Below are 22,500 nucleotides of genomic sequence, written 5' to 3'. Positions count from 1 at the left end.
ATTAAAGAATTAAAAGTAAAAATGAAAGAAAGTGGTAAGATTGAATCAACCAAGAAAGAGAACTTGGAAAAGTGTGTCCATAAACCTCCCACGTTGAGAGGCAGCGGGATGGTTTGCTTTGTTTTGGCCGGATTGGCTTTTGGTGGGGTTTGTTTTTTTATCTTTTGAAAGGGATAGCGGGTATCTCACGCTGAAAACACGTGACGGTAATTTTTGTTTTTTTGTTTGCTTAACGCCCAGCCGACCACGAAGGACCATATCAGGGCGGTGCTGCTTTGACATTTAATGTGCGCCACACACAAGACAGAAGTCGCAGCACAGGCTTCATGTCTCACCCAGTCACATTATTCTGACACCGGACCAACCAGTCCTAGCACTAACCCCATAATGCCAGACGCCAGGCAGAACAGCCTCTAGATTGCCAATTTTAAAGTCTTAGGTATGACCCGGCCGGGGTTCGAACCCACGACCTCCCGATCACGGGGCGGACGCCTTTCCACTTGGCCAACCGTGCCGGTCGTGACGGTAATGTCCACATAAATTCAACATTTTGTTCTGTTTAAACCCCCTACTTTTACTGCTCAAAAAGAGAAAAGGAGCAAAATAAAACTTAGATTTAACACAAAGCGTTTTGATTGAATGAGAAACACTTACTCTTTTTACCATGCTGGCTTTGCTTCCCTGAACACAGAGTGGCATATTATATTGCTACACTGTAAAATATAACTACAGAAGCTGTCTGACGGTCTTGTGCGCGATACACAATTTAAGTAATACAATCTGGTAAAAGGGCATTCTGAAAACTTAAAAATCCATCGTGTACATTATGACAAATAAAAATAAAAATCATCTCTCTCATTATTTGTGAGGCGGAAGAGTATGCCTCTTCTTATTCATAGTCATTTCATTAATTAGCATAGTTACTGAATAGTTTGCAGTAAATGAGCAGGTAGGCTACGTCTAATGTACAGTACACTCATGTCCCTTGGAAGTCTTGATGTCAAATTTGTCTGAACACTTTTCCAAAATGGCGTCTAACACATTATCATTGTGTTCAATCACTACAGGAACAACCTGGGCGGGCACTCAACAGACGCAAACTCAACTATTTGGCACACGGGCACGTTATTAAGATCTACATGTCAAGCCTCAGACACAACAAAGATCCGAACAATACAGTACCATCAGTAGATCTAGAAGTGTCCGAGTTAGTGGTCAAGCAGCGGTCACAGGACCACCATTCCCTGCATTCTGTCCGGTCTCCAATCCATCCACTCAGCTGCCAACAGTTATCGGCCAATGGGTATTTTGTGCATTCTGTGCCGGCTGCGCTTCATCTGAGCTGTCGACTTTTGTCTGGTCGTGGGCATTTCGTGCATACTACCCTGTCGTACCTGCGGCGTGCCTGTTAGATCTGCAGTAATGTCTGTCTCGCGCATCTGGTGGCGTGCTTGTCAAATGTTTCATGTGCAGTCAGGTACTTTCCTGGGTGTTTTGTGAGAGCCTGTCTTGTCCTCTCCTGCAGTTTACCTGTTAAGTCTGCCATCATTTTACTGGTCGAGTTGGTATACACAAGGTAGAATGCGCAAAATGGCCACGCCATTAGCTTACATGTCAAGAGCTTCATAGACAGGTAAACATGTAGAGGCAACATGGCCACGCCATTAGCTTACATGTCAAGAGCTTCATAGACAGGTAAACATGTAGAGGCAACATGGCCACGCCATTAGCTTACATGTCAAGAGCTTCATAGACAGGTAAACATGTAGAGGCAACATGGCCACGCCATTAGCTTACATGTCAAGAGCTTCATAGACAGGTAAACATGTAGAGGCAACATGGCCACGCCATTAGCTTACATGTCAAGAGCTTCATAGACAGGTAAACATGTAGAGGCAACATGGCCACGCCATTAGCTTACATGTCAAGAGCTTCATAGACAGGTAAACATGTAGAGGCAACATGGCCACGCCATTAGCTTACATGTCAAGAGCTTCATAGACAGGTAAACATGTAGAGGCAACATGGCCACGCCATTAGCTTACATGTCAAGAGCTTCATAGACAGGTAAACATGTAGAGGCAACATGGCCACGCCATTAGCTTACATGTCAAGAGCTTCATAGACAGGTAAACATGTAGAGGCAACATGGCCACGCCATTAGCTTACATGTCAAGAGCTTCATAGACAGGTAAACATGTAGAGGCAACATGGCCACGCCATTAGCTTACATGTCAAGAGCTTCATAGACAGGTAAACATGTAGAGGCAACATGGCCACGCCATTAGCTTACATGTCAAGAGCTTCATAGACAGGTAAACATGTAGAGGCAACATGGCCACGCCATTAGCTTACATGTCAAGAGCTTCATAGACAGGTAAACATGTAGAGGCAACATGGCCACGCCATTAGCTTACATGTCAAGAGCTTCATAGACAGGTAAACATGTAGAGGCAACATGGCCACGCCATTAGCTTACATGTCAAGAGCTTCATAGACAGGTAAACATGTAGAGGCAACATGGCCACGCCATTAGCTTACATGTCAAGAGCTGCATAGACAGGTAAACATGTAGAGGCAACATGGCCACGCCATTAGCTTACATGTCAAGAGCTTCATAGACAGGTAAACATGTAGAGGCAACATGGCCACGCCATTAGCTTACATGTCAAGAGCTTCATAGACAGGTAAACATGTAGAGGCAACATGGCCACGCCATTAGCTTACATGTCAAGAGCTTCATAGACAGGTAAACATGTAGAGGCAACATGGCCACGCCATTAGCTTACATGTCAAGAGCTTCATAGACAGGTAAACATGTAGAGGCAACATGGCCACGCCATTAGCTTACATGTCAAGAGCTTCATAGACAGGTAAACATGTAGAGGCAACATGGCCACGCCATTAGCTTACATGTCAAGAGCTTCATAGACAGGTAAACATGTAGAGGCAACATGGCCACGCCATTAGCTTACATGTCAAGAGCTTCATAGACAGGTAAACATGTAGAGGCAACATGGCCACGCCATTAGCTTACATGTCAAGAGCTTCATAGACAGGTAAACATGTAGAGGCAACATGGCCACGCCATTAGCTTACATGTCAAGAGCTTCATAGACAGGTAAACATGTAGAGGCAACATGGCCACGCCATTAGCTTACATGTCAAGAGCTGCATAGACAGGTAAACATGTAGAGGCAACATGGCCACGCCATTAGCTTACATGTCAAGAGCTTCATAGACAGGTAAACATGTAGAGGCAACATGGCCACGCCATTAGCTTACATGTCAAGAGCTTCATAGACAGGTAAACATGTAGAGGCAACATGGCCACGCCATTAGCTTACATGTCAAGAGCTTCATAGACAGGTAAACATGTAGAGGCAACATGGCCACGCCATTAGCTTACATGTCAAGAGCTTCATAGACAGGTAAACATGTAGAGGCAACATGGCCACGCCATTAGCTTACATGTCAAGAGCTTCATAGACAGGTAAACATGTAGAGGCAACATGGCCACGCCATTAGCTTACATGTCAAGAGCTTCATAGACAGGTAAACATGTAGAGGCAACATGGCCACGCCATTAGCTTACATGTCAAGAGCTTCATAGACAGGTAAACATGTAGAGGCAACATGGCCACGCCATTAGCTTACATGTCAAGAGCTTCATAGACAGGTAAACATGTAGAGGCAACATGGCCACGCCATTAGCTTACATGTCAAGAGCTTCATAGACAGGTAAACATGTAGAGGCAACATGGCCACGCCATTAGCTTACATGTCAAGAGCTTCATAGACAGGTAAACATGTAGAGGCAACATGGCCACGCCATTAGCTTACATGTCAAGAGCTTCATAGACAGGTAAACATGTAGAGGCAACATGGCCACGCCATTAGCTTACATGTCAAGAGCTTCATAGACAGGTAAACATGTAGAGGCAACATGGCCACGCCATTAGCTTACATGTCAAGAGCTTCATAGACAGGTAAACATGTAGAGGCAACATGGCCACGCCATTAGCTTACATGTCAAGAGCTTCATAGACAGGTAAACATGTAGAGGCAACATGGCCACGCCATTAGCTTACATGTCAAGAGCTTCATAGACAGGTAAACATGTAGAGGCAACATGGCCACGCCATTAGCTTACATGTCAAGAGCTGCATAGACAGGTAAACATGTAGAGGCAACATGGCCACGCCATTAGCTTACATGTCAAGAGCTGCATAGACAGGTAAACATGTAGAGGCAACATGGCCACGCCATTAGCTTACATGTCAAGAGCTTCATAGACAGGTAAACATGTAGAGGCAACATGGCCACGCCATTAGCTTACATGTCAAGAGCTGCATAGACAGGTAAACATGTAGAGGCAACATGGCCACGCCATTAGCTTACATGTCAAGAGCTTCATAGACAGGTAAACATGTAGAGGCAACATGGCCACGCCATTAGCTTACATGTCAAGAGCTTCATAGACAGGTAAACATGTAGAGGCAACATGGCCACGCCATTAGCTTACATGTCAAGAGCTGCATAGACAGGTAAACATGTAGAGGCAACATGGCCACGCCATTAGCTTACATGTCAAGAGCTTCATAGACAGGTAAACATGTAGAGGCAACATGGCCACGCCATTAGCTTACATGTCAAGAGCTTCATAGACAGGTAAACATGTAGAGGCAACATGGCCACGCCATTAGCTTACATGTCAAGAGCTTCATAGACAGGTAAACATGTAGAGGCAACATGGCCACGCCATTAGCTTACATGTCAAGAGCTTCATAGACAGGTAAACATGTAGAGGCAACATGGCCACGCCATTAGCTTACATGTCAAGAGCTTCATAGACAGGTAAACATGTAGAGGCAACATGGCCACGCCATTAGCTTACATGTCAAGAGCTTCATAGACAGGTAAACATGTAGAGGCAACATGGCCACGCCATTAGCTTACATGTCAAGAGCTTCATAGACAGGTAAACATGTAGAGGCAACATGGCCACGCCATTAGCTTACATGTCAAGAGCTTCATAGACAGGTAAACATGTAGAGGCAACATGGCCACGCCATTAGCTTACATGTCAAGAGCTTCATAGACAGGTAAACATGTAGAGGCAACATGGCCACGCCATTAGCTTACATGTCAAGAGCTTCATAGACAGGTAAACATGTAGAGGCAACATGCATTTGACATGGTTGCAGATTGAGCGATGAGACTAGTGCAAACACGTTCCCTCTGTCTGTCTGTCTGTCTGTCTCTCTCTCCCCCCCCCCCCCCTCTCCCGTGTGTGTGAGGGCAGGCGGGCGGGCGGGCGTGTGTGTGTTTGTGTGTGCGTGCGTGCATGCGTGCTTGCTTGCGTGTGTGCGTGCGTGCGTGTCTGCCTGAGACTAACGTGCCTATCTGTCTATGCGTGACTCCGTGTCTATGTGTCTGCATTCATGCATACTTATCATCAGTCAATTAAGTTGGCACGTTTTTACGACTGCACCTACTGAGACCTGAAAGCCTGCTGTCACCATCGCCAAGCGAACCATTTTTGTGCAGTCTACCGTGTCAGGTACCCCCCTGGGCAGTCATGCGGAGTGTTTTATCTCTTGTGCGTCCACGCCGGCACGTGTGTCCGTTGCTGTCTCCTTCATCGTCTGTCACGTGTTGCCACGACCTGACATGCAAGACAGGTAGGAAGCTCCTAGGGTGAAGATCATTATATGGAAAGTTGTGCACGGAAGTACGCTAATATCTTCACCGAGAAGAATGGCCTCAGATACGCCAGCAAGCACAAACAAATAATAAATAGTACTAATAATATCACGTAATATTATTAGAGCGTATGTATCCAGGGTTGATCCCTGCTCAAAGCGCTGTACATACAATCATTTTGGAAAAACAAATATACAAAGCATAACGTTAACGTTGTTTGCAAAACTAATGTCTCTCTTCTCAAGCACATTATCAGAATGAATTCTTCACCTGTACCTTGACTCATTTTGCACAATACCCTTCTACCCCACCCAGCCCCATCCCCTTGTATTCACTCTGACATTTAGAGGCTGAAAGCTTACACTATCAACACCAGTTCGCAGTACCTGTAATATACAAATACTGAACGTTCACGCGTATCAGAACTATCTTGATAAGTTTCCACCCTACCATTCATATCAGTAGCCGTAAGAACGTCATGAACGTATATTCTTGCACTGCACATGCATACGGAAGCAGCTTTGGCAGACCAAGTCTTCTTCATCAATAACCAGCATCCCCGGTTAGAAGATGCTGCTGCGCTGACCTTGACCTAGTTATGCCAAGAGAGTCACGCCACACAGACGCCGGTAAAACATCGCCTTCCGGTCCATTGTGTAAGAGCCAGGATTCTTCACAGTTCATAAGCCGTCAGCAAGACTCATCCGAGGGGGATTCACGAGGGCCTGACTTCATGGATGGAGCGGTAAAACTTGCCAGCGAACCCTGTACGCCCGGCGGCTAGACGAGGCGATAAGTGGACGTCTGACAGATGACTGGAGTAGACATGGGCTTCTTCATTGACAACATTCCTTATGGGTGGAGGTGCCGTAGATTGTGAACCGATTTCTCGGTTACCAGGCCCGAGGTGCACGAGAAAGTTACCAACCGGGTGGGAGTCAGCATTGGTTGAAATTGAGAGTTGTTGTGATTTCAACGAATCAGACCCCGCGGTTTGTTCTCGCCCGTTTGGGTGGCACCCACTTTCGCTTCGTGCACCTCAGCACTGCATACTACAGCTGAAGGGGCCAGACTGTAGGCTTTGCCTCAGTGTTCACTCTTCCAGAAACAGGTTGCCCTAGGGGGAATCTTGGCAAGGCGATGGAAATGGTTATATCAACATTCACAAGGAGGTTGCGTAGATGTAGCAACAACATGGGCGAAACTGCACATATGCTAATGTCCCAAGATAGGCCAATTGGTCCTAAGAGGGCGTTAAACTCGAATAATAGCCAGTCTTTTACACACCGGCAGCCACAAACGCACCATGAAGGTTTTACAGTTACTGGATATGTCATACCTGACAGCAAAGAATCAACAACGATTTCTCTCTCTCACTTATTCCCGAATTATGACCAGCCAAAAATACACACCAGTAACGGCCAAAGTGATGGCTGCCATATAGCCGGTCCCGCGAGAATTCATGGCGTTGCCATCGACTGGGGCGTGATGAACGTCAGAACGGAGCAGAAGCACTTGAGAGCCGACACGTTTTACTCACGTTTCAAGCAGCGCTCCTCCAAAGTCGCTGCTGACAAAGCCTCCCATTTTCTGGTCATAAACAGATGCTTCAACTCGTAAACTATGGGAACCCTGGAGAAACTACGGCACACTTTTACTCGAAGCTATGCTATGGTGGTGTTGCTTTTACTGAGGGGCCCAAAGCTTTTCTTCTATCTTGGTGCAAGTGTCCCTCGATTTCTTGCTTTGTCAAATGTGGCCATAGTATATGTGACCCTCCACCACAGAGTGAGTCGCATGTCACCCTTGCATGATTTTCATATTTTTACATTTTCCTATAGAGTTTTTGTATGCTCTATCCAGTGGTGAGAACCGTTTTAGAAAAGAGCGAACACTTTTCGAGTTATAAGCCTGTGACTTAGGTGACCCTCACACTGTTACCAGACACCCCCCAAACTAATATTAAGCCTAGCGCAGAACCGCGCGAGGTGACATGCGACTCATTCCGTGGTGGAGGGTCACAAGAAGATACCATGAGGGAACAGCTGTTTAAGTGTTAAAAGACCCCGTTCCTAGAAAGCAATTGTCGTAACAGCTTCACTCCACCGGTAGGCGTTTTAGGACCTTGCCTCTGCAGATCTGGCTAACCGAAAGATGTACATTCATTATATTTGTTGCATTTCTCAGCAATGTTTGAACCCCAACACTGTCTTTGAGGTCCGAAGTTATTACGAGAAGAGCAATTCCTTTCCCTGAAAGAGCCAATGCAACAGGCATTCTCTCGGTTTAACCCAAATCTGTGACTGTGTATGAAGTTTTGCACCTAAGCCATACTTTTTTTTCTCTTTCAAGTGCAGATTTCAGTCTCTTTGTACAGTCTGACTCTTGTCGTGACTCCTCTTTCCACGGTTTCCACGTGCGGGCGAAGGACACCAACCTGGCGTGTGACCTACTTTCCATCATCCATGCAGTCAGCCCTCGCCCCTTGAAGAGGAAGTTCCGATTGTTGGCGATGACTCGAGGGGTGAACATTTGTTTTGTTCGGGATAAGTGGCGAGTTGAACTTTGGCCTCAGACTCATTGAAGATGCAATGTTTACGCGTGAAGCACTTTGAGGGATAATTGCGCCACAGGGAAGTTGCACGCGGCGAGCAGTGAGTGAAAAGGATGCGGTTTACGCTGCTGGACAAGGAAAAGCAATTGTGCGACACGCCGCTGTGACTGATAACAGACAAGGAGCGTTTACTTTAATTGACGCTATCTCTCTCTCTCTCTCTCTCTCTCTCTCTCTCTCTCTCTCTCTCTTCTCTCTCTCCTCTCTCCCTCTCTCTCCTCTCTCTCTCTCTCTCTCTCTCTTCTCTCTCTCCCTCTCTCTCCTCTCTCTCTCTCTCTCTCTCTCTCTCTCTCTTCTCTCTCTCCTCTCTCCCTCTCTCTCCTCTCTCTCTCTCTCTCTCCCTCTCTCTCTCTCTTCTCTCTCTCCTCTCTCCCTCTCTCTCCTCTCTCTCTCTCTCTCTCTCTCTCTCTCTCTCTCTCTCTCCCTCTCTCTCCTCTCTCTCTCTCTCCTCTCTCCCTCTCTCTCCTCTCTCTCTCTCTCTCTCTCTCTTCTCTCTCTCCCTCTCTCTCCTCTCTCTCTCTCTCTCTCTCTCTCTCTCTCTCTCTCTCTCTCTCTCTCTCTCTCCCTCTCTCTCTCTCTCTCTCTCTCTCAGTCTCTCTCTCTCTCTCAGTCTCTCTCACACACACACTCACACACACACACCACACACACACACACACAACACACACACACACACACAACACACACACCTTGTCACAACGCTTCCCAACACACCAGGTTATGCTTCAGTTTATACATTGTAACAATGTGAGAAATAGGTGTGCCTCAGTGTGCTCTACAACTGGTCCACCTTTCTGTTAAAACGAGAGGACTTCGGCTCTTTCAGCATCGCTATAATCAAACTCAATCAGAGACCCCGTCAGCTCAGCACAGTGTAAACGTCTGCATTCTCAGATCAAAGGCAGCAGCAGCAGAAGCATCAACAGTGTCGCATGCACCCTTATCGGAGGCGAAAGGCCGCTGATCGTGCCAGACTTTATCGTGTATTTTACCATCAATGAACATCAAGCCTTGGGAACCCGAGCATTATCAGTTTGGACAAAACTGGTCGCATTACAGAAAGATAACTGTTTGACATTTTCAAATTCTTCGAGACAGACGTAAAGCATACTTCAGGAGTTGATACAAGCATCCCTGCTCCATCGGCGATTTCGTTTATACAGAAGCGAGTCATTCGAGCGTCGGCGCAGGTATTTGAAACACGGAAATAACTAGAAATAATCTTCCCAATCTCTTTCAACCAGCATTAGTTTAGCAGTGTCTGAAGAATCAACCGTTTGTGCCAGGACAAATAAACGAGCCAGTTATCAAGCGACGGCCGTCACAGCGCCCGGGTAGAATTATTTTCCCCCCACTCCAAACTTTTTGATGTCTTCACCTTTGCGGCGGACAGGTAGAAGAAAACGGGCCTGTTTGTGAGTAGTGGGCGGATAAACAGAGGCAGGCTGGGCTACACAAACACCCTGCTCCTTATCCCCTTGTTTACCCAAACGGTAAAGGTGAAAAACCCACGGGAGGGTATCCAGATATGTTATGGCGGCGATCCAGCGCCAAAAGAGACAATATAAACATGACAAAAGAGCAGTCACATACCATGGAGAAACAAAACTCGAGGGCAAAACGTTGCTTGTCAAATTCAATTTTGCTGATTTTCTTAATGATGCTTGTTGTTGTTCTTTTTCTCCTTCTTCGTTCATGGGCTGAAACTCCCACGTTCACTCATGTTTTTCCACGAGTGGGATTTTACATGTACTGTATGACCGTTTTTACCCCGCCATTTAGGCAGCCATTCGCCGATTTCGGGGGCGCTTGTTCTGAATTACTTATTCACTATTGCCTTTTGTGGTCCAAGTAGTTCAGTCCTGCCTTTCCTTTCAATGACGGTGATATTGGGTTATTCTATATGTAATTACGGAGATCAGAATTGACTTCGTGATGCTGGCTGCATGAAGCTTTGGCGCTCAATTGTCGGTAGCAAGACTTCACGACGACAAAAGTCTATCATTATTGGGCCAACTCGACGTTGCCAAGTCTACTTCACGACGACAAAAGTCTATCATTATTGGGCCAACTCGACGTTGCCAAGTCTACTTCACGACGACAAAAGTCTATCATTATTGGGCCAACTCGACGTTGCCAAGTCTACTTCACGACGACAAAAGTCTATCATTATTGGGCCAACTCGACGTTGCGAAGTCTACTTCGCGAAAGTCGCTGCACGCAGGGTTCGTACGGGTGCTTGAAATCCTTGAAAGTGCTTGAATGTGTAGGGGTCAGTTTCAAGGCCTTGAAAGTGCTTAAAAACTCTAATGCTGCAAACTGATCACACAACAACCACCCACAATAAACAACTGCAATGATTTACTATCTGATTACCTCAAAGAAAAAGTTGAACAGTAATCTTCAGTCAGTTTTGAGTCTGTCTGCTTTAAAACCATCGTCTGCTACGAATATGTCGCCTTTGACAAAACTTGAATAATTAGTTTTTGAACATACAATGATTTAAATCGGCGTGCGGGAAGGGGGTATAATAACTAGCGAATATGTTTCATTGCAAGCTTTGAAGGTAAGAGGGTGCTTGATTTTCTCTACAGAAGGTCTTGAAAGTCCTTGAATTTTTAGAAGAAACAAGAAATTCCTTCGAGGTAGGAAAAACACCCCCGTTGGTCAAAGGGAAATAACCATTCTCACTGCACCCATTCTCACTGCCACCAACTGAGAAGGTTATTTCCCTTTGACCATGAATATGTTTCTCTATAAGTCCTTGTAAAATCTTAATCCACCAATAACTCCCTATCCGTGTGTTTGACTGGTCCCAATTTTTGTAAGGACCGTCTCAGGAATGTATAGAACCTGTTCACCAAGTTTGGTGACGATCGGTCCGTTCATTCTTGAGATCTATATGCGAACACAAACACACAAACACACAAACACACAAACACACAAACACACAAACAAACAAACAAACACATCGACCGAAACCTATACACACCCCTATACCGGGGGTGTAAAAACCCTGTACGAACCCTGTTGCACGAAGCTTTGGCACCGGCTGAACTTCGCAGACTTAACGCAGATTGCAGTAAGTTCAGACACCCGGTGCGGGTGCAGTCAGTCAAGGCATGTCACGCTGAGCCAACTGTGTGAATTACAGAGAGTACAGTCAAGGCATGTCACGCTGAGCCAACTGTGTGAATTACAGAGAGTACAGTCAAGGCATGTCACGCTGAGCCAACTGTGTGAATTACAGAGAGTACAGTCAAGGCATGTCACGCTGAGCCAACTGTGTGAATTACAGAGAGTACAGTCGAGAGAAACTCAAGTTTTACGCACTCACGGCAAAGCCATTAGGGGCATGTTCCCGGGTTTTAACCCGACTTTAGATGAGATACATAGAGATTACACAACGTCATCGAGTGAGGGACCGAAAAATATTGAAACTCGAGGATGATTTTTTTGTGGTATCAACCGAGACCGTAGGTCGAGGTTGATACCACACAAAAAAATCATCCGAGAGTTTCAATATTTTTTGGTCCCTCACAAGATGACGTTTGTGTAATTTGTGTATACAAAGACAAAGACAAAGACAAAAATTAAAACAAAAACAACACGAACTCTTTTCCATCGAGGAATGGTGAAAGGAAAATAACACAACCGGAAATAGATCTAGATCTAAATTGATCTCTATGACCCGTGCCTTGATACCATTGAGATCATAGGAGATGCACAGCAGTGCCGATACCAGGTTTCTTTAGCTTCACTTTAAAATGATATCAGAACGATAGTTATTCACTTGAAAGTGAACACAGGAGAGTTGTATACACAAGTGTATGCGCGTGTTTAGGTGGTATCAGCCATCTGCACTTATGGCAGAAGGACCGAGGTCTTTTACGTGCCACTGTACGTGGCGAAACGAGGGTTGAAGATGGATACCGTCTCTAGGTCACAGCACATAAGGTTGACCCGTGTCCGTCTCGGTCCGGATTCGAACCAGCGACCTTTCGATCCGTGACAAGTCCAGTGCAGAGTACAGTCACTACCACTTCTATATATATATCATCGGTAGTTACCATGACCAGGGTTGAATATCATCGGTAGTTACCATGACCAGGGTTGAATATCATCGGTAGTTACCATGACCAGGGTTGAATCACTGGTATCACTGTCATGCTCATATGATTAACTTTGATTGATCCTTTTTTTGGTTGAAATTCTTATAATTATGTGATTATCTTCGGGCCACACAAGATACGCTTCTGCTTCAGGTCTTTCTTTCTTTATTTGGTGTTTAACGTCGTTTTCAACCATTCAAGGTTATATCGCGACGGGGAAAGGGGGGAGATGGGATAGGGGAAAGGGGGGAGATGGGATAGAGCCACTTGTTAATTGCTTCTTGTTCACAAAAGCACTAATCAAAAAATTGCTCCAGGGGCTTGCAACGTAGTACAATATATGACCTTACTGGGAGAATGCAAGTTTCCAGTACAAAGGACCCAACATTTCTTACATACTGCTTAACCAAAAGCTTTACAAACATTGACCATATTCTACACAAGAAACACTTAACAAGGGTAAAAGGAGAAACAGAACCGTTAGTCGCCTCTTACGACATGCTGGGTAGCATCGGGTAAATTCTTTCTCGTCCCAACCAATATGGGACTCCCCCTAACCCGCGGGGGGTCTGCTTCAGGTCGTGCCTTAATTGACTGAGTAGTGTTTTATGACACTTCATTATTTTTTCGAATGTTATCACACATACGTATATCATGGTAACTTACTGTAGGCCTAGTTAAGCAAAATCATCAGTACCTGCAACCGACATCAATGTCTATACATCTCTATACATCTCTATACATCTCTATACATCTCTATACATCCTCTTTACAACTTTAAATCCAAACACAGATAGACTGCTAACGATCCAACATTCAGAATTAAAAAAACAAGAATTGTAGGTCATTGGAAAGTTTAATCATTGACAAAACAAAACGTGACATGTTTTGGTAACGTTACACGTTATGTTGTTTTGTCAATAATCAAACGTTACATTTGTTGGTAACGTTATACGTTATGTTGTTTTGTCAATAATCAAAACGTTACATGTGTTGGTAACGTTACACGTTATGTTGTTTTGTCAATAATCAAACGTGACATGCGTTGGTAACGTTATACGTTATGTTGTTTTGTCAATAATCAAAACGTTACATGTGTTGGTAACGTTATACGTTATGTTGTTTTGTCAATAATCAAACGTTACATTTGTTGGTAACGTTATACGTTATGTTGTTTTGTCAATAATCAAACGTTACATTTGTTGGTAACGTTATACGTTATGTTGTTTTGTCAATAATCAAACGTGACATGTGTTGGTAACGTTACACGTTATGTTGTTTTGTCAATAATCAAACGTGACATGTGTTGGTAACGTTATACGTTATGTTGTTTTGTCAATAATCAAACGTTACATTTGTTGGTAACGTTATACGTTATGTTGTTTTGTCAATAATCAAACGTTCCACTAACCTACACTTCTTGTTCTTTAGATTCTTTACCACTTCAGTGTTGGCTCTGCTCTGCCACCATACAGGTATCCAGCACAATTCAACACACATTCTACGTGTTACTGTCGGACGCTGATAAAAAGGTGGCGAGCGATGTTGAGGGGCTAGAGATGCCGGCGTTTCCTGAACACTTCGATGGCGAGCAGATGGCAGCAGAAGGGAACACGATGCCTCGGAATTGGCCTTTGTTGTTCTGTGTCTGTATGCGTAATACTATGCTGCTGACTTTTTCTTGTGGATATCGGATCTGTCTGACACCCCAAATCCCCCCTCCCCCCCCCCCCCCCCCACACACACACTCACACACACATCCCCCCCCACCACCACTACCACCCCTCTTCTTCTTTTTCTGGCTCTCTACCTCCCCCTCGTGTACATCTCTCTCTCTCTCTGCCTCCCGCCCTCCTTCCCTCTGCCCCCCGCGGGTTAGGGGGAGTCCCATATTGGTTGGGACGAGAAAGAATTTACCCGATGCTCCCCAGCATGTCGTAAGAGGCGACTAACGGATTCTGTTTCTCCTTTTACCCTTGTTAAGTGTTTCTTGTATAGAATATAGTCAATGTTTGTAAAGATTTTAGTCAAGCAGTGTGTAAGAAATGTTAAGTCCTTTGTACTGGAAACTTGCATTCTCCCAGTAAGGTAATATATTGTACTACGTTGCAAGCCCCTGGAGCAATTTTTTTATTAGTGCTTTTGTGAACAAGAAACAATTGACAAGTGGCTCTATCCCATCTCCCCCCTTCCCTCCGTCGCGATATAACCTTGAACGGTTGAAAACGACGTTAAACACCAAATAAAGAAAATCCTTCTCTCTCTCTCTCTCTCTCTCTCTCTCTCTCTCTCTCTCTCTCTCTCTCTCTCTCTCTCTCTCTCTCTCTCTCTCTCCCTCTCTCTCTCTCTTTCTCACAGGTGTATCTTTTACCCTCATTCTTGTTTCGCGGAACCCCCTATTCCATGTTTAAGCTGAATTTTACTTCGCACTCACTGGACTTTTATTAATTTTGTAAAAGTGAGATGCATTTAGCACTACAATATCAAGAATCAAACACAAGAAAGGTTTGTTACTGGAACGTTTGATTATTGTCAAAACAGAACATTAACTAACATGCCAGTCTCGTCTATTCTCGCCAAACCACCAACTAGACCACTTATAAAAACACCTTCCCCAAAACTTCTCAAAGAATGCAGCCTCATGCACATCGCCTGAATCATAAGTGCAGTCCCTGGCACACATTGGTCAAACATGCTCCTTCACACACCTGAGATGTCTGTCTACCTGTACACCTGAGGAGGCAAAAAGGCAACGGAGCATGTCACAACAGAGGCGCAAAACAAACCAAAACAGAATTAGCGCGAAACGCTCTTCCCTTTTATCTTGTCTGCTCATCACTCGCTGCCGCTGACTTATGCGCACACTCTGTTTGACACAACTTCAAACAACCGTGAACTCGGCACCGCTCGCTTCCCTCCCTTGATTGCTTCACAGCTAGTTAACTCCCCTGTCTGATTGCCTTGCTTCCCCCCTCTGCCTACGAGTGTAATGTAGCATTTAGCGGGAGATGTTTTTAAAGTGTATTTTGCTAGTGGGAAAATGAAAACAAAAGGGAGAAAGGAATGGAGCGGCTCTCTGCATGGAGGCGAGAGTTGAGTGGAGCAAAAATCATTTGTCTCTCTGTTGTTTTCGAATTTTTTAAACAAAAACTGATGGTAGGCCTAACTTAGGCCTGTTAGTTTAATTGTTGGTGGCTAACGAGAAACAGACAGACAGATAGACAGACAAATACACAGACAGATACTCAGACAGACAGACAGACAGACAGACAGACAGAGAATGAAGGAGAAAGAGGAATGAGTGCGTTGGTCCGTCATCAGCATCATTAGAGTCTCCTTCACTCTAAATATTTTTAACACGTTGTGAACACATTTTTACACTTTACGCGTCAATAAGTGTTCAACATGCTTCAACTAGTGTTCCAGTCAGGGCACTTCTTGAACACCAGGTGTTCATTCATGAACACCAGGTGTCCTTTCACTAAGTAAACTGAACACTTTATCGGATATGGACGCTTGATGAGCACTTGTTAACACTTTCTGACGCCAGTCTGAACACATAGTGTAAGTAAGTGTTCAAAAGACAGACAAACGTGAACACTTGGTGTTCTGCTTGCCGTAAATGTCGCGAAACGGTGACAGGCATACAACCAGCTGTATCGTGGTTTATTATCCACATATACTTGTAATTAGTTTAGTACCATTTATATAAATGTTCTGTTGTAACGCATGCATAAAAATACAGTTGTATCGTCGACGCGCTGAAATTTTGCGACATACTTTACGGCGTTTAGTATCTTTTCTTCCGCTTCCGGCTTCATCGGACATCGCGCTTCCACGTGTAGATTTTTTCGCTCAGCTTTAATTATCTAGACACAAGGTTAGTTATTTGTAATCATCCTGGCATCGAATACTTGTAAAAAAGTGTGACCTTGAATGTCACGATCACACATCATGCTGTTTGTGTTAGCTGTGCTTTTTGCTGCACTCACCGATTCGGTGAATGTAGCGATCATGCAGGTTCAGTGATTTCTTCTTCTTCTTCTTCCATCAGATTTGCAAGCATTGTTGAGTAAAGACGAGAAGGGAGCTTGACAATGACAGGGGGAGGTCGGATAATTTTGGAGGACATTTATCTAAATTATTACTAGTGTGGTGTGGGAGTGGATACATTATAAATCATTGTGTAAGAGATAGACAGAAACTGAGAAAGAGAAACTGTATTTTTTAAATATGAATTAAAACTGTAGTATGTGGATACAGGATAATTTGGTTAACATTTGACTTTTTAAATTTAATACTTATTACTTGGTTTTCTAACATTAACTTTTTTAAATAACTAAATCAGCAAAAATTGCAGAATGGATGAGTTTATCTGTACTTTGTGTCCCGTCATGTACAAAACTTTCAAAGATTTTCAGTCTCACTATGTTAAAACGCACAAAAACCATCCAGGATTTTATGTTGCCTGTAATGTTGCTTCTTGTGCCTATTCAACAAGATCATGGGCATCCTTTAAAATGCACATGCACAGGAAGCACCCTGCTCCAGATAATTCCCCAACTGATGGAAATGATGTGAATGTTTTACATTGTGAATCCGATAGACATGACACTGACAGTGATACTCATAATGCAGAAGAGGACTTACAATCATTTGATTTCAACATGGCATACACATTGTCGCTTCAAGCTGAACATAACATGTCTCAGGCAGCAATTGACAAAGTGGTATCTTCTACCAGTACATTGGTAGAACAACATTTGGATCATTACAAATCACAGTTGAAGAGAAAATTTACAGAACTTGGCATTGATCCAACTGTGTGTGACAGTGTTCCAACTGATATTCTGTTAGATGCTTTTGACTCGAATGCAAAGAGACAAAAAGTGTATTCCAGTGATTTGAAAACTCTTCTCCATCCACAGAAAGTGAAACTAGGTGAGAGAATTGTTACAGTTAAAGGTAAACATAAAAACTGTGCAAACTTTGGGTACTTTGTTCCTCTGAAAGAAAACCTTGTTAATCTGCTTCACATGCAAGAGGTATGGGAGTGTGTTCAAAACCCACACCATTCAAACGATCACAGCGATTTCAAATATGATGTTTGTGATGGAGCCGCCATAAAGGAGCATCCTTTGTTTTCCATTGATCAAAAAGCACTGCAGATTTTCATGAACTGTGATGATCTGGAGATAGTCAATCCCATTGGCACCCATGTGAAGAAGAACAAAGTCTCTGTCTTCTATTTTACACTTGGCAATATCCCACCTCACCTCCGCTCAAGATTGCAAGTGATACAGCTTGTCGCAATTGCAAAAACCATTCATGTAAGAGATGCAAACGCTCTTCAAAAGTTGTTGGCAGATTTCCTTCACACTCTTAATGAGTTATCTGTTGGCATTGACATGCACATTTTTGGAACCCAGATGAGAATCAGGGGAGCGCTTGTTTTTGCCTCAGCCGACACGCTAGCCTCAAACTGGTTAGGGGGGTTCAAGGAAGGCGTTTCATTTGCATTAAAGAATTGTCGTGTTTGCGACCTTGAAAACAAGAAGCTGTCAACAGTAAAATCAGAAGCCGAGGTCACAAGAAGGACAATGCAAGCCCATAGGGAGAGATGTGCTCATCTTCACTCTGACTTGAACCCACTGAGCAAAGAGACTCGGGCTTACTGGAGTAAGCTTTGGGGAATTAACAGCAGCAGTGTCTTGATGCAGGTTCCCCACTTTGATTTGATTGCTGGGCTTGTGCAGGATCCTATGCATGTGCTACTAGAAGGTGTTGCACTTCATGAACTATCCCATGCTTTGAATCACTTCATTTGGGTGAAAAAGTATTTTACTCTTCGGTGGTTGAATACATGCATTCAAGGGTTTGCATACTCCTACCTTCATGTGAAGGACAAACCTGCACCAATTGAAAAGCAGCATCTCAGTGAGAAAGGCAACTTGAGGCAAACAGCTGCTGGTATGCTCACACTTATGCAAACATTTCCTTTCATGATCGCCAATAAAGTGGAAAGAGATGATGCCCACTGGCTCAACTTTTTGCGTCTGGTGCAAATTACAATTTTTTGCACATCCACTTATTCTGGAGAATACACAAGTGTGTATTTGGATATTCTCATCCAAGAGTACCTCTCCTCCTTTCAAAAGTTGTACCCAAAGGCATCATTCATTCCCAAAATGCATTACCTTGTTCATTTCCCAAGCCAAATGACAATGTTCGGCCCATAGAGACATCACTGGTGTATGCGGTATGAAGGGAAAAATGGATACTTTTCAAATGTGCGGTACAAGAATTTCAAGAACTTACCTTTGACTCTTGCCAAACGCCATCAACTGCATATGGCATTCAAACAGAGTGGGTACACTGAGGGACGCAACCCAAACTACTTGTACGAAGGTGACATTGTTGGAAAGGGTTCATTGTTAAAGTTCAGTGAAGTTTATCCACAACTGTTGGACACAAAACAAACTGTCCTACCTGATTCTTCTGATGAAGTATATGTCTGCTCATCGACAGCCATACATGGTAAAGAATACAGAAAAGGATGTGCACTAGTTTTGAACTATGCTGATGATGATGAACCTACGTTTGCTTTTCTTGACTCAGTAGTTGTCGTTGATCATGTAAAATACTTTGTTTTGAAAGTCATGAGCGCAACATTTGACCTTCACATCTTATCTTACATCCTCACACCGACAGACAAGATGGATTTCATCCCTTTCACACAGCTGAAGTTCAGGTGGCCACTCAGTGTGTACAGATACCTGGGCAAGAACGTTGTAATGAACAGCAATAGCCACACGTACGATCACGTTTTCTAAACTTGCCATGCATACAAGGGCTCAGAGATTGGTTTGATAGTCAGTCTTCAGTCTTTTGACATGTCAAAGTCTGTGCACTTTTTTTTTCACGGTTTCATTTGTGGTCCAAACAAATCCTTACTTCTTTTCGTCATATGCGCACATTACTGTCATTTAAGTCTGCTCTAACTATGCCAGGACTGTAATGTCTAAATGATGTGTGAAGATTTTGATACTACCAGTAGTATTTTTTATATTTTTTATATTGGGTGTTTCCTCTCGTTAGACTCACAGAACCTGGAAATCACCTTTTCACAAACAGCATGTTGGTCGCAATAATCACTATTGTGTGACACACACAAAATCGCGATGCAGTCATATAATTTGTGAAAATGTTTTTTGCTAATTAAGGATGCCAGTGTTCAAAATTTGGAATGCCGACCGGAGTGTGAAGAAAGCTGTCATTGCTGAGACGTTGCAACAATTGATCACAAAAGGTAAAGCTGAAATTCAATTGACTCAAGAAACAGATGTCTGCAAAGTTTGGACTGAATAACATTCATGGTTTGACAGTTTTCGCTGCGAAACCTTTTAATTTGGAGGCAGACTTTTCTAAAAACAAACACTGAAACAGTGACCAAAACCTCATGACTGATTATTTTTCCTTGGTTCAAAATTTGCATGCAAAAATCACATCTGTTTTTTGAGTATGGAATATCAGCATTTTTCCCCCTGTTATTTAAGTTCTTTTTTAAATTGCTTATATGTGTTTTCAATAAATTCTACAGTTTTAATATTTATAGATAATGTCTGCCAGTTGGTACGCGAGTTAATATTCTCTGAGTCGGACTAAACAATGCTTTTATGTCTTCAGTTTTTTTATCCTTCCCCTGAGATCCCCATTATCCCCATTTGTGCGTCTTTTACCCCCAACATTTTAATAGGGAGTCCCTGTGACCCCTGAAATCCTGGCTCCAAGTGTTCCCTTTGCCCATATTTTTGGGTCTTTTACCCCTGCATTTTGAAAAGAACCCTGAGAAATTTTGAAAGGGAGTCCCTGTGACCCCTAAAATCCTGGATCCACGTGCACCTCTGATCAATACTCAATATCTCTTTGCCAGAATTGTTGATTATGAGAGTGTGATCTGTCGGTGAAAATAGCTTAATTGTGCAATTAATGGACGTTGTATGCATATAATTTTGTGTTCAATGTATACAGGTAACTATTATTTTCTTTCATGTTCAGGGGCCTCCAAACTAAATATTGACGGCACAGAGTTATCTGTTGTCCTGGAGGAAGACGGCACCGTCATTGACGATGACGAGGTGCTACAGGAGTTAGGGGACAAAGTGTTCCTGTTGCTGGAGACGGGGCAGGCATGGACTTCCCATCAAATGACCTTGGTGGTGCAAGACCAATCGTCGTTTGAAGATTTTGGGCCAGCGTCGACTTCAACGCCAAATGGACTTGCCACTGCCAGTGACATTTTGGATGTTGAAAGAACCTGTTTCACTGTTAAAAGTGAAAGTGATGCATCTGCCAATGATATTGGTGAGGATTTGTGAACATAATTTTAGTCTTTGAAAAGTTTTATGAGCTTGAGCAAACTTTTAAATAGTAACTTGAAGGGGTGTTTTGTTGTTTTAGTGTGCAGTTGGCAGTGCAAAATTGTGCAATTGAAACAGTTAATGTTGATTATTCCACCGTGCCTCAGATTAGCTGATCGATCTCCAGCTTGCCAATCTACTGATCGCTCTAAGTCTAACTACAAAAAATAATTTTAAATTAAAAAAAGACTCATTTCGCGAGATGCTCTCTTGGGCAACCAAGAGAAAAACGCCTTGCGGCATCAGGAGACGCCACCCTGTATAGTCTCACTCTTGCGAGAACGAGGCTCTCGTCTGTCGCAGCAACCATATTTTTTTAGCGGTCAATACTAATGTATACAAGGTCGCTCTGCCACTTCGCTCCTGGTATTTTCATTTACTGATTTGATAGTTTAATTTTTTGTCAATTGACTTTGTTATAGTTTACGGCGTTATCGCTTTGGAGAGCTTGCTTTTTTTTCTGCTAAACTTTCGTGGAAGATTTTCAGCATTTTTGCTGAATACATTGAATTTGTAAATGTTTCTCTTTACGTTTGAATTTCATTTGCGAACTTTAGACTTGTTGAAAATTTTTGTTTCGGCCTTGAGCATTACACTCATTGTAGTCATTGTTTCACAAGCTCAGTGTGATGTTGAGGGTTGGAATTCAGTGATAAGTTTTCACTTGTTTCACTTGAAAGAAGATGCCATGAAATTGAGAAGGAGATAACCAAATAACAAAATTTAGAGTAAGATTAGCATACGAGTGGCACCACACAAATTTAAATGGACCAAGTGATGACTGGAAGGTCAGGACATGGCACAAAAGTAACTGTAGCAACATAATAAAAGTTTGGTCACATTTATATTGACTAGGAAAGAAAAAACAAATCAAACAAGTGTTTCCACAAGCAATTAAAAGCTGCAGAATTGCGACTTGAGGGGAAGGATGGATGTATTACCTGATTTTTGATTGGTAACTGTGATACCATTGCATAATTACATTTGTAATTGACTGGTATTTTATGGTTGCAGGTGTTCTTGAACAACTCCGCAGAGCACCCTTGCCAACCTTCAGCTCCGAGATAATGCCCTATCTGAGAGGTGAAAGAAAAAGCATCCTAGGAGTCTGGAAGGATGTTGTAGCAGAAGCGGCCAATTACTACCTCCATAATCTGCCGGAATTCAAAACATCCGACTGCTATGGCGTGATTGGCCGCAAAATGTACCGTGCCTATCCCGTCATTGGGCTTTCTGGTATTAACCCTTGGGTAAGCAGTGTATTTTACTTTATTTTGTGCATATTGTCGGCCTTAAATTAATACCTCGTAACATCCTTCTTTTTTTCTGTTATGTTACGAGGTATTAATTCTACACCGACGATAGGTAGCATCTTCTTTCATTCACTATTTATCCATTCTGGATTTGAATTTTGCATGCTTTTTTAAAGTCAACGTTCCCCAGGCAAGTATGTAACATGTCATTTTTAACTTTCCCACTCAAAATTCAGCTTGCATCTGAAACTAAAAGAACTCATCGCACCCTTACACACAGTCATGCATGGAGGTTACAGTATGCATCAAACACAGTGATTAACAGTATCTTTGTATTGACCAGGCTAAGTCACATTATGGCAGTATGACCACAGCGGGTACAACTGGATTTTGAT

General features: G+C 43.3%; 1 protein-coding gene across 1 annotated transcript in view; it reads left to right on the top strand.

The window, feature by feature from the left end:
* The first annotated feature begins 19,656 nt into the window (after window positions 1–19,656).
* Window positions 19,657–22,500, top strand: part of LOC138950202 (uncharacterized) — an 8,413-nt gene continuing 5,569 nt past the window's right edge. The window contains exons 1-3 of the mRNA XM_070321953.1: window positions 19,657–19,741; window positions 20,491–20,796; window positions 21,867–22,102. Of these exons, the coding sequence (XP_070178054.1) occupies window positions 19,657–19,741; window positions 20,491–20,796; window positions 21,867–22,102 (627 nt within the window). The remainder of the gene's footprint in view (window positions 19,742–20,490; window positions 20,797–21,866; window positions 22,103–22,500) is intronic.

The sequence above is a fragment of the Littorina saxatilis genome, linkage group LG1 (assembly GCF_037325665.1).
Source record: "Littorina saxatilis isolate snail1 linkage group LG1, US_GU_Lsax_2.0, whole genome shotgun sequence".
In the NCBI taxonomy this organism is placed as follows: Eukaryota; Metazoa; Mollusca; class Gastropoda; order Littorinimorpha; family Littorinidae; genus Littorina; species Littorina saxatilis.
The sequence above is the reverse complement of the archived record's forward strand: the minus strand, read 5'-3'. Positions and strand labels throughout refer to the sequence as shown.